A 13,758-nucleotide genomic window follows, 5' to 3' on the forward strand; every position below is an offset into this window, starting at 1 on the left:
AGACTTCTGTCATCAAGATACAGTTACATTTCCACTGTCGGAAACATAGTTAGTGGGGCCTACATACCCTCTGACTTCACTCTTCCAAATCATCCTCGCGTGAGGGTGAGGCACATACTTTGGAGATGGGTGATACATTTCACACCAGACCCAGAGTTACCAGAAGGGAGTCTGCATAATGTGTCTCTGAATTAGAGGAAACACTGTTCACGTTGTTCACAAACCTCCCTCACCAATCCCTTTGCTTTTCTATACAAAAATGAGAGTATTTCCTCCACCAATGACTAAACTGATGCAAAAATGTCCAGGTTTCATAATACACATTAAACATTTCTTTACAATGTGGAAATAGGATGCAGTTGCATTAAAAGGGTGCGGTTTCTTTAGTATATGGGCAACCCTTGTGTAAAATATGGCAGAATTTAAAATGTATTTACCGCTATTAAGCGTGGCTATATGGACAGGAACTTTCCAATGAGAGTTAATGTGGTATGTGCAAATCAGTATTTGAAAATCCCATTCTCTGACAGGCAATTTTATTGATGTCTCCATGTGTCACTCACAACCTTATTCAGTGGCAAGTACAATTTAAGGGCAGCAGGAACACAGTGGTATTTAAAACTTCACTTATGTATGATGCAACCATATTACACGAAACAGGACCATCAGGTTATGCAGTATTTTTTTTTTAACCACAGCATTTTAAAATGACCTGGCAGGAAGATGTGGTTTTGGGGGTATGCAGCCTCAGGTTAAAGAGTTTCATTCTGCACGGGTTGCTCTTTCTTTGTTGGCTCCCATGAAGGAGAAAGGGTGTCGTCACTTTGGAGGATATTCAAAATAGAGCATGGTAACTTCTTCAAGATGGCACTAATTAGCCCCGCTGGGAATGTGGAGTTGGAAATCCTCCATGTGACTTGCGCACTACTCTCAAACATAAGCTCTTGTGTCAGATGAAAAGCCACTCTCCACTGCACACTCTTCTGATTACGATGAGAGTAATTGTGATCTAACGAGATATCATAGTGGGATTCTTTTAATACACTGAAACATTTGATCATTACAACAAGCCAGAGACTGAGATGATTTCCTTTCCAAGTCCTTGTCCACAGGAGGTTAAGTTATGCATATGTAGCAAATTTGCACCCATCTAATTATATCTTCAGAGCCCACTTCAGAGTTTGGGTCTATATTAATCCTGCTGAACAGCAGCCCTGTTTGCCCTTAAAGATGGCAAACTATACATAGTTGCCTGTCAATGTGAATGTTTAAAGATGGATCTTCATTTGGGTAACACTTCAAAATAATGATATGATGAAATGCAGAGTGCTTTACTCTGAAACTCACACTTTAATCATGGTGCCCATGACTTCATGTTCTACCAGCCTTTCCTGTTCCTGAAACAAGCGGTGTGATAATGTATGAAAAAAATCGAAATGCAAAAAGATGCGCCTACGAAGAACCATATGCCATGAGCACATGCAAACTACTGTACCCACAGCCAGTCAAGATTCCTCACAAATTCAGTCAAGTTCAGTGATTTGTGTTTTGAAATGCCATGCATGCAGTGCAACAGATACCACTAGGGGGCTTTAGTGAAAGTTGACTTCTGTCTGCCTCAGGCAGCCAATCTCTGCTCTCAGGTCATGGATTGAGCAACACTAGTGTGTCATGGGGAGCCACACCCAGTTAATCATCAACCAAACAGTGCTGAGAATGAGCTTAGTCACAAGCTCTGTCTACTACCACACACTTCAAACACTGACTTTCAGTGCTTAGGACGTTACACTGACAGAACAAGCAGAATTCAGGGCACTGAAAGTACCCGGATGGCGCACTGCAAACGGTAAAAAAAATGCAGTGTGAAACGATGGACACTACTCGCCCTAAACGGGCACCATCTTGGCTACGTACCGGAAGGGGAGGAGCCCTTTCGGCAGCTTTTCAGTTTGGAAAGTTGGCTGACTGACGCCTCGCAAATCACTTCAACCATTATTGCTGGTTACAATAACTGTGTTATCTGATAGTACAGTGTCTATTTCTCTGTAACTTTAAAAAATCTAAGAGAGAAAACGCCAAAAGATGTACATTTACATACAAAACACGGACGTCAGCAGAGTTTGGTCCGCCATCTTTGCTTAAAATTTCCAGTTGGCCTGGAGGAAGCTGGCGCACAGATTTATGGGTAAAAGGCTCGCACATTTGCGTCAGTCAGTGTTCCATTTGAGACAACACTAATCAGCGACAGAACGCACTACAGATGTAAGTGCACTGTATTGCAGTGCACTGTATTGCAGTGTACTTCGTAAAGTGCGCGGTAGTAGAGATAGCTACAGCCTGCGGCTGAGAAGAATGACAGAAAAGAAAACGTTTCTTTAACAAAAAATGTAATGCATACAACACAGAACAAATATCCTTTCTGTCACATCAAAGCACAGTCCACCTCATAATGAGACTTTCAAAAGAAATGAGGCCTGAACAAATGTGAGGAAAAAGAAATCTAAACAATAAGCCATGATGGCTTCAAACACATCATACTTACATCATCATCATATGTACACTAAGTGCAAATAACTTTTCTGGTGAGAAAACTTCTCGTAGGACAGATTCCCCTGAAACCATTCCCATATATCTTGCAGTGTATAGTAAGCACATGCAGGAGAACATATCCATCACATTAACAACCCTAGTAACAATTTTCTTATGCAACTATTTCAAAATGTCCATTTTGTTGTGAAGTGGTGAAAAGCACTCCTACAATTATTGTGCATTGTCATCATTTTTTGTTGCAAACCTCGGCCAGTGTTTTGAACTTTGGCCCCAGAGTGTTCAGGAAGTCCATGTTCTCAATGTGGCTCTGGTCACTACAGCAACCCACTGAGCCAGCCACAGAGCCCTCCCCCTCGAAACCATATGTGTGGAGGATGTCGTCTGCATACCTGCCCTCCTCACCTGTGGCCAGGTAATTCAGCTTCTGTGAACACACAGCAGGACAAGGTGCTCAGAGACAGAGCCAATTATGGTCACATCATAAAAGCTGTTTCTTTTCATGTTTAGGATACATTTTTCTGGTTTATGATGCATACATCATTTCTATATCAGAACGTTTATTGAACAAAACATATCATTCTCTGGCAATGGCACAGGACTTATAATTATAGCTGTGAAAGTTTGAAAAATTAACAAAATGTCTGTGCTCACCTTGTCTAAAAAGATGCCATTCGTCCTCCAGGTGTTGAGAGAGGTTGAATTCCTTTGGTTGACATTGAAGGCCCCATTCACTGCCGTGCTGCCAAAGTTGTACTGGCCATCAGTTTTCATCTCCAGCCCGTCTCTGGTTAGCATATCTGGCGTCAGGATGTCCGGCTGCCACGCCCCTGCTACGGTGTTTGCGTTCATGGTGCCAAACGTTTGCATGTCCACGAAAGAACCTCTCACCGACTGGCCCATGCCCGATTGCATGTCCACGAAAGAGCCTTTCGCCGACTGGCCCATGCCCGATGCAGGCACAATCATGATGCTTGAGACCTCAAGTGTGAAAAACAAAGTCAACATGTAAATGAAAGCCAACATTCTTCAACGTACCACGTCAGACTGGTTTGACTGGTTGCTATATTTTTGCTGGGCCTTGCATGGATTCTCTTCAGGCCAAACTTGAATTCATGTACTTTTTTCATGTATGGTTACGTAACACTATATATGTCTATATGTCAGACCCTCCAGGAAGTTGCGATGTTGCGATCGCACCAATTCACGCAAATTCAACGATTCCCAGCGAATTCAGCGCGACGTTGCAATTTTAACACATCACCGCAACTTTCCCGCAAATTTGACAAATCATTGTCGTCTCCCACAACTTTCTCCCTTCCGCTACACCAAGGGCGGAAATTCTGCCCTGTGGACACGGTGCAGAGACTAGCAGAGTTCTAATCCGTTGTAAACAATGAGAATGGCTACACCAGACATGGAAATTGAACACAGCCCATGTCCACACTGAAGATTCCGAAATAGATCTGGCTTCAATTTTTTATCATTTTCCGCAAGGTGTGCGTGGCCCCTTTTTACATAGAGTCTGGTAATAGATCTATGAAATGTAATGAACATTATTTATTTTGCTGTGAATAATGAAGGAAGCAATAAATCCGATTATTTCCCAAACCCTCGAGAGCTGTTGCCATGGAGATTTAACATTACTTTCGGATTGAAGATAAGGTAGCAGCTAGTGTAGAAGAATGGATTACTTGAAATTGGACGACTTTAAATTAATATACTGTATGTAATTGAACAACATAAACACCTGTACGGATAAAATAAATCAACAAGGATAGCAAAACAGATTGATAAACAGAAACGCAGGCAGGACGTCAGGTGACGAAACAGATCACAGTGACAGGCTGTTTTTTTTTTCGTTTTATGTGAAGGCTGAGATATTCATAACATTTTATTCAGTCTTACTTGTGGTCCTTTTGTAATACCAACAGGTGCACTTCGTTGTGGATAAGTAAATCCTATGTACTGTTCCCCCTACTTGTTTAGCATAACATAGCATAACTAGCTATGTTTCTAGATAACTGTCTAACAGTTGTTGCCATTCCCACGAGACGAACATTTGAATGATGTCAAAGTAAAAGTCCTTTACTATACTGTGTTCGTTTCCATAACAACAATTCAAGCAATATACATTTTCTGACCTAAATAAGCAGAGGGCAGAACAGCCTATTATGCTACATTTTTGTAGTCCTGGTAATCTTTAGTTTGGCATGTTGGTAAGGTTATTTAGAGGACCATTTCTCAATATTTTTATTTTTTTTAAAGAATGTTTCTTTATTAATTCTTTATTTTTCAACAAATAACTCAATTATAATTACAAAGAGGGAAATTCGCAACTTTTATCGCAACTTTCACTTGCTCCCGCAATTTCATCGCAACAAACACCTAAAAAACGCCGCAACTTTCACCGCAACTTGTTGGAAAATCCCCCGCGAAATCAGTAATTTTAGGCCGCAACTATCACAAAAAAGGCCCGCGAAATCCTGGGGGGACTGATATGTAAAGTCAGGATGCAAACATGAATGGAAAGTATTTACCTCCTCTCCACGGCCCTCAATGTTAGATTTCAGAAGCCTCCCTCCACTCCCACCACCATCGTCAATCTCCACACTGGCCCTCTTCGTCACGCAAACAAAGGCAACCAGGAGACCTTAGGGTGGAAATAAAACAAGATATACAGATGATCTATACCTATTGCTTGTGTAACAGGGATGGAATGCAAATGATTACAACATGCACACTGTGTGGAATCCAATATGCACACACTCACAATTTGAGCAGCATGCAAACATGTGTGTGAATGTGTTCTTGTGTGTGAATGTGTTCTTGTGTGTGGCTGTGTTCTTGTGTGTGTGTGTGTGTGTGTGTGTGTGTGTGTGTGTGTGTGTGTGTGTGTGTGTCTTCTTGTGTGTGTGTGTTCTTGTGTGTGTGTGTGTGTGTGTGTTCTTTTGTGTGTGTGTGTGTGTGTGTGTGTGTGTGTGTGTGTGTGTATACACCTGTGTCATTGTGGATCATACTCACAAAGCAGCATAGCTAGGCCCAGCAGCAAGGCCAGTATGCCTCCAGCCCCCAGCACAGCTGACGTCTGACTGTCTAGACACTGATTGTACCGGCACCGGCAGATCCTCACTGTGGCTGTCTGACGATCTCCCGTGCCCTGCAAGTCTTTGACCAGCACTGGGACTCTGTACAGCCCCGTCGGAAGCTCTTTGGCCTGCTGCAACGTGGCTGCAGTGTCTGCGAGAACACGGGTTAGTTATACGTTATATGACACGCAATGCATTAGGAACCTGAATCAAACATTAGAAACAAAAGTGAAGGCGTGGGATGACTAACAACAACCCAGGCACCCCACTATGTCGCTGTTCGTCCTCACTATCATCAAGTGTCACCATCGCAATCACACCATCACCTTCATTCTCAATTATCTCATTATCAATAATCACGTTTATTTCAGAATTTTGTTTTCCGTCCTGAATGTTACTGTTGTCATTGTGTGCGTGTTTAATGCACAAGTCTCGTGACTGTGACTGAGTGAATATTTAGGAGTGATGGTTGTGACCATGGTCATAACTGTTTGTATCGCCGTCACAAACTTTACCGTTTAGTTTGCTCAGTTTCCATTCCCCCTCGTGTGGTTCCATCAGCTCGAAGAGGAAGGGGGAGGAATATGGGTGGCTGTCCTTGTCCTCTGCCACCATCACAACTGAGCCCAGCTCCCCGCTCCTCTCACACAGGATCAGGTCATTGGACAGGAGCAGTGGCAGGTTGTCATTCTCATCATCCACGATGATGAAAACCGTCCCTGTGCCTGTTTTAGCACCTGAGAGGGAAAGAAAATAAATAAATCATATGGAAATAAATGACATGTTTAAAGTTTTAAATAATGTTTGATTTCCCCTAACTGTGCCAAGAGGCAGAGTCATAAGAAACAATAACTATTGGAGTGGGCTGAGTAGGTTCTACTGTGGTCATATACAATTTGACCTGAGCATTCCATCATACTGGTAGATGATACAATGAGATCTCACACTTTTCAGTTGCACTACACCTGTGCATAAGACACCTCTGCTAGTAGAAAAAGTCATATAATATGAGAATCAGACTGATGAGTTTTCTGGTACCTATGCGTCATCATTAATCCAGCTGTTTCAATGTAATGGCACCTGGTGCAGTTATGTGTCACTCTGTGGGTGTGATTATTCATCTCCCAGAACGGTGATGAGGTGGGACCAGCAGACTAGCAGAAATGACTGACAAGCAGTAAACACACCCTGGCTTCTGACTGCCAAAATGTCTTTCGCAATTCTTTTATTATCCCAGGCGTATGGTGAATTAACAATGAGAATCACTGTGAAGTTGCTACTGGGCCCCTATTAAAACGAATGTGTCTGCATTGATGATGCAAGCAAGACAATCTTCTCAGTTTACTTACTGGAATCCACTGCTTTCACAGTGATGTTGTACATGTTGTTCTTGACAAAGTCCGACTCCCTGTCCACAGTGTTTGCGATTTTCAACTCGCCAGTGGTTTCACCCACATCAATCCAGGAAGCTGGGTCTGAGATCTCATAATATCTGCGGGACAGCCATACAAAATCATAAGAGCAATTCACTGATTATTTGATGGGCATCTTCATAGCCTCACAAAGAGCTTTATAACCGTCCTGTCTGGTTTTCAAACAATGTCAGCACCACATGGAGTAATATACAAGAATATGTGACATTTCTAAAAACAAAAAGGACTTCACAATACCTGCCAAATATATATTTTTTTAAATCAAATTCAAGTAAAACTGTAGCCACTGGAACTAATCTACAGGTGTTGCAATGAAAGTCCCACTAAAGGATGGGTAGGCCATATCAAAAGACAGTGTTACGTAAACAGTAACAATCGTTAAGCTCAAATGGTTCTGTTACAATGACTACACACAAGATGAAGCAAAGGTAACAGCAGCAGATTTGCCTTTGCTGTTACCATAGGAACAGGCATGTCACATATATCACAAGGACAAGGGGCTTACCTGATCCCTGTGCTGCTCTTGGTCTCTGGGTCTATTGCAGTGTAGTGGCCAATGACTGTGCCATTAGGTAGGCCCTCTTTGATTCTCAGTTCCAGGTTTGTGGGTATGAACTCCGGCCCCTCGTCCACATCCTCAACGTTCACATCTATGGGAACGGAGACCCAGCCAGCCTGGGTGCCACTCAACCCTGCCTCGTTCTGAGCCTGAACCTCAAGCTTCAGGGCTTTTTTCTTTTCAAAGTCCAAGGGCTGAAAAAACAAATGGTAAACATGGTCAGTGTTCAGTCTAACTGAATCCAGCATGACTGGATCAACCACACCTGCTGCTTTCCTTCTACTGTTGTTAAAAACATCCTGTCCAGGTTGTGATCAGGTCAGACCTGTGTGTTCAGGTATTGTATTCATTGTATGGCATGACAACAGGGGAGTATGCTAGCTATGCAAGCTTGCAGAATTCTGCTTATTTTACCATTGTAATTGTATAGTGATAATATTGACATCTTGTTCCACGAGCGCACTACTACAGTACTAGCAACTGTGCAATTACAGAAACACATGCAGACATTCTCCCAACATACATGGTGTATGTTGGGAGAATGTCTGCATGTGTTTCTGTAATTACTTTTCAAAACACCATAAAACATTTGCATAGCACTTGAATAATGACTATCCTCTTTTCTTCTTTGTAAAAAAAAGAAACTTCAGATTTTGACCTAATCCTCATGCAAGCCTAACAATCTAGGAATCTAAGTCAGCATGTTGACAGCATTGTGAGTCATCAAAATCACCTTTGCCAGGTACAAAAGGCATTCATTTGTGTCTGGGTCCGTCTCAGTCCTGAAATGGCCGTCCTCGTTGCCCTTGGTAATGGTGCACACAGTATTCCAATTGGGTGTTTTTGTCAGGTCTTTATCGTCCACTGGAATTCTTAGTAGGAGAGTTTCTCTTTCCCCATTTTCTTTGACATTTGTACTGTACTGTAAGAAAGGGAAACAGAGACCATGACAACAGTGTACATCTCTGCATGGATACGAAGATAGGTACTATTTGGTGTATCCTACCAGGAAGAAGGGAACTACTGAAAATTGAAGAGAAGAGAAACTGACAATTGCTCAGGCACATATAGATTACTTGAGGAACTTATTTAAGGAACTTACTAGTTCAACTATGTCAACAACATGAGGTGTAATATACTGGAGCACATAACATTTCTATAGTAGAACCTCACAACATCTGCTCTTGGGCCCTGAAAATGATCCGAAGTGTATCAAAAGTATTCTGAACCAGTCATAACATTAATCATATCCTTGTCCTGCCTATTGTTGAATTTGTCAGGTTAGTAAGGATGCTTACCGAGGTCTTTGAGAAAGTGGGTGGGTTGTCATTGATGTCTTCCAAAAGAATCGTGGCTGTGGCTGTGTTGAACAAACCAGTTGGTGCCCCATTCATGTCTCTAACCTCAAGTGTAATAAAATGCTTGTCTTTCACCTGCATTAAAGGGGTAGAGAAAGGTCTTTTTATACATGTATACATGTAGTTTCAGATTTCTAATAAGTTTATCAGTAGATGTTTTGATGGTTCTTTTCCTGAAATAAAAAAGTTGCCTTGGACAGTGAAGGAGTCTCAGCTTACCTCTCGGTCTAGTGTTGCGGTTTTAGTCTTAATGACACCAGTCTGAGAATCAATAGAGAATAAGTCCTTGCCATCCAGGAGAGTGTATTTAATCTTGGTGTGGTCTGTGTCTTCTTGATCTCTGTCTGTTGCAATAACTTGCCCAACCACAGCATCTGAATGAAGGATACATAAAAAATAAATTAGTTATGGAATGGTTATAAAATATAATAAATACATTTTGGATTTGTTATAAAACCTCTAAATAATTTCCTATAACAATTAGGTGTTACACTTGAGGTTTTGAAAGCTCTATTGAATGGATAAGGAAAACCTTCCTTAATGATGAATTTCAGTAATAGTTTTCATTGTAAACACTTGGTGGTCAGTATAGGCTTCAGCACATATGTGACCTGGGCACTGGGTGGTGAAGGCTTGGATGAGAAGCAAAGATAATTCTGAGAATCATAGTTTAAGTCTTACCTGCACTCTGTTCCAAAACAGAGAACTGAAGTGACCCAGGGAATGTTGGGGCGTTGTCATTGACGTCTAGCACATTGACTATGATAGGCAGGGGCAAGTCAGTCTCCTTATGAGTAATCTTGTCAAATACCCTGGCCTGGAACTTGAGTGAAAAAAGAAAAGGGATGTTATGTTTTCTACAGCAACCGTCACTAACTAACTAATCTGATAATCCAATAATTATGGCAAAAATGTCTGTAACCTTACAAATTATAGATCAAGTGTACTCCATTCAATTGAAACAGAGAGAAAACAAAACTTTTGCTTTTGCCTTTAAAGCTATTGATTTTGCAGTACACTTTATTGATTTTTAAAAGTACACTTACAGAAAAAAGTACAGTCCTTTCACAGAATAATATCACAGAAACTAGCATCTCCTTTTCACTTACTGTAAATTGAGGGTATTTCTCACGGTCGACAGCCCTGTGGAGCCTTAGCATCCCAAAGAGATCTACACTTATCACCCCCACTGGATCCTCGTCCACTCCAGGACCAGAGATCATGTAGTACACAGTGTGATTGACAGATGAATCAGAGCCAATCTGCAGAAATAGGACAAAGACAGACAAAGACATTTAGTCACCGTCAACTAACAAACAAAGCATAGTAAGCAGCTCTAAAACATGATTGGTCAAGCACATAGCTAGAATTAAAGGTGTTATGTGGAAGATAATCAGACACACTTGTTGAAAATAGGAACGATATTTAAACCAGCATGATAAAGTAAGTTATGACCATAGACTGTGATGAGGTACTGTAGATCAAGATGGCTCATTTCGGATTTTTTACCAGAAATACACCAGACACCGAAGACAGAAAATATGGCAAAGCATCTTACCAATTCCAGATCTTTTGGAAGCCCTGAACTGACATTTTCAACAATAAAGATAGGTGGAGGACTCCATCTTCTCTTGAAGCGTCTCAGAATTCCAGTCTTTGGTGGCTAAAACGTATGAGAAACATTCATGTGACGTTCCAAATTAATTGACAAATATAAAATATCCTGTACTCCAAAACCACCAGTCAAGTCTACTTAATTGAGTTGAGTGTAGACCTACCTGAGACAACCTCTGGGAAATGTAGACATCCATTTGACTTTGTTGCCCGTTATTGCTCTGGGCCCTAACTGAGAAGGCTCTCCCGGCGGAGGGCACTTTGGTGCTGTGAAGTGTAACGATTGTGCCATTGGTGTATATGGCAAAGTCAGGGTCACTTGTATGAATATGTTTCAGTTGGGAAGCACAACCAAGAACATGAACTGAAAAGGGAGGACAAGCAGATGTTAACCTGGTGGAGAAACTCTGTGAATTTTGCCTCTGTAATTTTCTTTTTACTAGTTAAAGCACATAGACAGAATTAGAGAGTCAAAGAGAAAGAGAGAGAGAGATTAATGATGTCCATAAAGTAATCACTCTCATTGTCTCTTACTCTCACCTTTTGCTATGACATAACCAGCATCTACTTCTTCAGGAGCCGTAGCGTGAAGAGAGGGAGGAAAACAGGACTCGCCACACGCACAGAAAAGTACCTGAAATACGATAATATGGTATTTGACTAAGAACTGATGGGTTTGCTATCTTCAGTATCAACAGACAACATCAAATAGTCCAGTGCTTTAGAATCCCCATCAAAGATGAACAAAGATTACCATGTATTCAGATGCCTTTTTTCTCATTCTCTTAAAAAATATTTAATTAGTTGTTACATACCTTTACACAGAAGCAAATCCACAATATCGTATGATGGGACATTCTACCAACTTCTTGACGGTTCACCGACAGAACAACTGTGATTCATTGAAAGAGTGAAAGGGGTGATAAGGTGTTGTCTTGGGTGGGGTTGGGTGTGGATGGGTGGAGTTTCCTTCCCTAATCTTCGTTTTGGTTGAGTGGCAACACATAGCTCACCTGTCTTACTCCAGCAGGAACACTAGCTACTGTTTGTTTTGTGACTCATGCCAGTTTCACCTGCGTCAGACTCCTCCCTTGTACAGTCTGGGAGAGTGGGGGTACTTCTAGTGTGAACATGTTTCGTTAAGAGTTGGTGACGTGTAGTCTGGGACTGGCCAGACGGCCTGTCTCGTGTAGTTTTATGTTGTGCTTTGGTGCCTGCACTGGACAGAAACATTTGATGATCATTTTCACATTTGTCTCAATAGCTTTTTCACAACACTTTACACATTCACCATATCAGACTTTGACTATGTGAACTAAACTGTGGATACTTTTGCATTGCTTTGATACAAAATGTAATGACCACTTCTTCACAAATTCATGGATACCTGTCTCAGTCAATGGTCACCACCAGCAAAACTCTGTGCAACTACAACAATTTTTGCAGACATTTAGATACTCGAAACAGTTAACTTTCAGTCCAAAATTAGATCACACATGAAACTATACTCTTGAAATAAGACTTATTAGAGTTTTTTGCTATGTTTTGTTTGTTTGCAGTAATACAAAAGTGGTAATACAGTGTAGCGTGTGGAACTAGTTAGTGGAGGGCACTGTCTGATTTTATGTTTCTCTCCCCTTTCTGACGCTCGTGCTCTGGCTACGTCACTATTAGGGGCTGGGAGTGGGGAGTGATTAAACGGGGCATATGTACGGACACCTGGGGTCCTTAGCCATGTAGCTCTTCCATGCTGCTAGCTCAGTGTTTGTGCGAGGCAGCGTTGTGGGTGCTGTGGCTCGTTTCAAGTGTGGGAGGGAGTCAACGCGGACGTGTCCGTGAATCGTCGTCCCTAGCGACGTTCTGATCAGCAGTGTGACTTAACTAATACTGCCACAGACCTACGCAGCTTCACTATGTGCTAGCTGCTGTTCTCTGGAAAATGTTTGTATGCTTATGTGTACTACTCTTAGTGGCTTGGTTTTGATTTTCCCTCTAGTCTGTGGACCGTAGGTATGTCCTAGACCTAGTGAACCGTGTTAGAGGTTTTTTTTTTTATTATTATTATTTTTTTTTTCATGTTTTCCCTATAGCCATTAGTTTTCCCATAATATTGGTAGAGCCATAGTACATCGTAGGCCCTGGGAAGCAGGTCTCCTTAACCTCAACTTCACCTAGTGACAGAGTGTTGTAATGCTGTGCAGTGTGAACTGTTGTCCAACTGTTGTTGGAAATATGAGCACATAACACCAATAATACACTCACTACACTGGCTCCCTGTCTCTTTCTGGATTGACTACAAAGTCCTTATACTCACCCATACATGCATAAATGGGCATGCACCTCCCTACCTGCAAGAACTAATTACTCCCCAAACCTCCACCTGCACCCTCAGGTCTTCAAACAGCTCGCTCCTCCGCGTCCCCAAAACCAAGCTCCGCACCATGGGCGACCGGGCCTTTTGCTCGGCAGCACCACGCTTATGGAACAGCCTCCCTGACCACCTAAGGGCAACGCAGACGCTGGACTCCTTTAAAGCTGGACTAAAAACAGTTTTATTCAGGAAGGCATTTCTGGACTTGTGTTAAATCTTATGTTAAAATGTAAAAAATTTCAATTATGCTTATGTTAACTAATTTTAATTTTATTGTATTATTATAGTTAGTTTCTAATATGTTGGCACTCTGAGATTCTTCTGAATGAAGAGTGCATTACAAATTAAATGAATTATTATTATTATTATTATTGTCCTTAGCAATTATCAGAGTGTTTGATCAGAAGATGAAGCTTGTAGTGTGTGTAGCCTGAACTGTTAGCGTGTTGCCCAAAGAGGGTGTGTGCTTCCCTTAGTGCTCTCTCTCAGTGTCTCGACTGATTAACCGGTGGCAGTTAAGACCAGCCTGTACAACCTTCTTCAGAATATTTAATGAAGAATGTCATTTTGTACTTTTCTAATTACCTGTGTCTGTACACTTATTGGGGCAGAGTTCCCCTTGCTCTGACACTACATCATATCAGTTAGCTCAATGGGTGGCGTAGTCAGCTGTACAGTAGGGGGCGCTACAACAGCATTTGCATTGAAGTGTGCATGTATGTATTTACAGTTTTGTACAATCATTTTCACTCTTGGCTCATAAAGCCCATTGGATGAAGAGTTTTGA

General features: G+C 41.6%; 1 protein-coding gene across 1 annotated transcript; it reads right to left on the reverse strand.

Moving 5' to 3' along the window:
- Positions 1 to 2,314: 2,314 nt before the first annotated feature.
- LOC105900509 (desmocollin-2) lies at positions 2,315 to 11,492 on the reverse strand. The gene is made up of 16 exons (XM_012827827.2): positions 11,416 to 11,492; positions 11,141 to 11,234; positions 10,765 to 10,964; positions 10,545 to 10,649; positions 10,096 to 10,248; positions 9,668 to 9,809; positions 9,206 to 9,360; positions 8,927 to 9,061; positions 8,362 to 8,550; positions 7,575 to 7,822; positions 6,986 to 7,128; positions 6,152 to 6,373; positions 5,572 to 5,787; positions 5,088 to 5,200; positions 3,202 to 3,528; positions 2,315 to 2,974 (listed from the first exon to the last, which is right to left on the reverse strand). Exons 1-16 carry the CDS (start codon positions 11,455 to 11,457, stop codon positions 2,777 to 2,779), a joined length of 2,682 nt encoding a protein of 893 aa, XP_012683281.2. The 5' UTR covers positions 11,458 to 11,492; the 3' UTR covers positions 2,315 to 2,776.
- Positions 11,493 to 13,758: the final 2,266 nt, after the last annotated feature.

The sequence above is a fragment of the Clupea harengus genome, chromosome 25 (assembly GCF_900700415.2).
Source record: "Clupea harengus chromosome 25, Ch_v2.0.2, whole genome shotgun sequence".
NCBI classification, from domain to species: domain Eukaryota; kingdom Metazoa; phylum Chordata; class Actinopteri; order Clupeiformes; family Clupeidae; genus Clupea; species Clupea harengus.

Coding starts and splice junctions, on each gene's coding strand:
- LOC105900509 (XM_012827827.2), bottom strand. CDS start 11,457: ATGTCCCATCATACGATATTGTGGATTTGCTTCTGTGTAAAG. Junction 11,235..11,415: donor GGATTTGCTTCTGTGTAAAG/GTATGTAACAAC, acceptor ATCGTATTTCAG/GTACTTTTCTGTGCGTGTGG. Junction 9,062..9,205: donor CCGCAACACTAGACCGAGAG/GTAAGCTGAGAC, acceptor CCTTTAATGCAG/GTGAAAGACAAGCATTTTAT.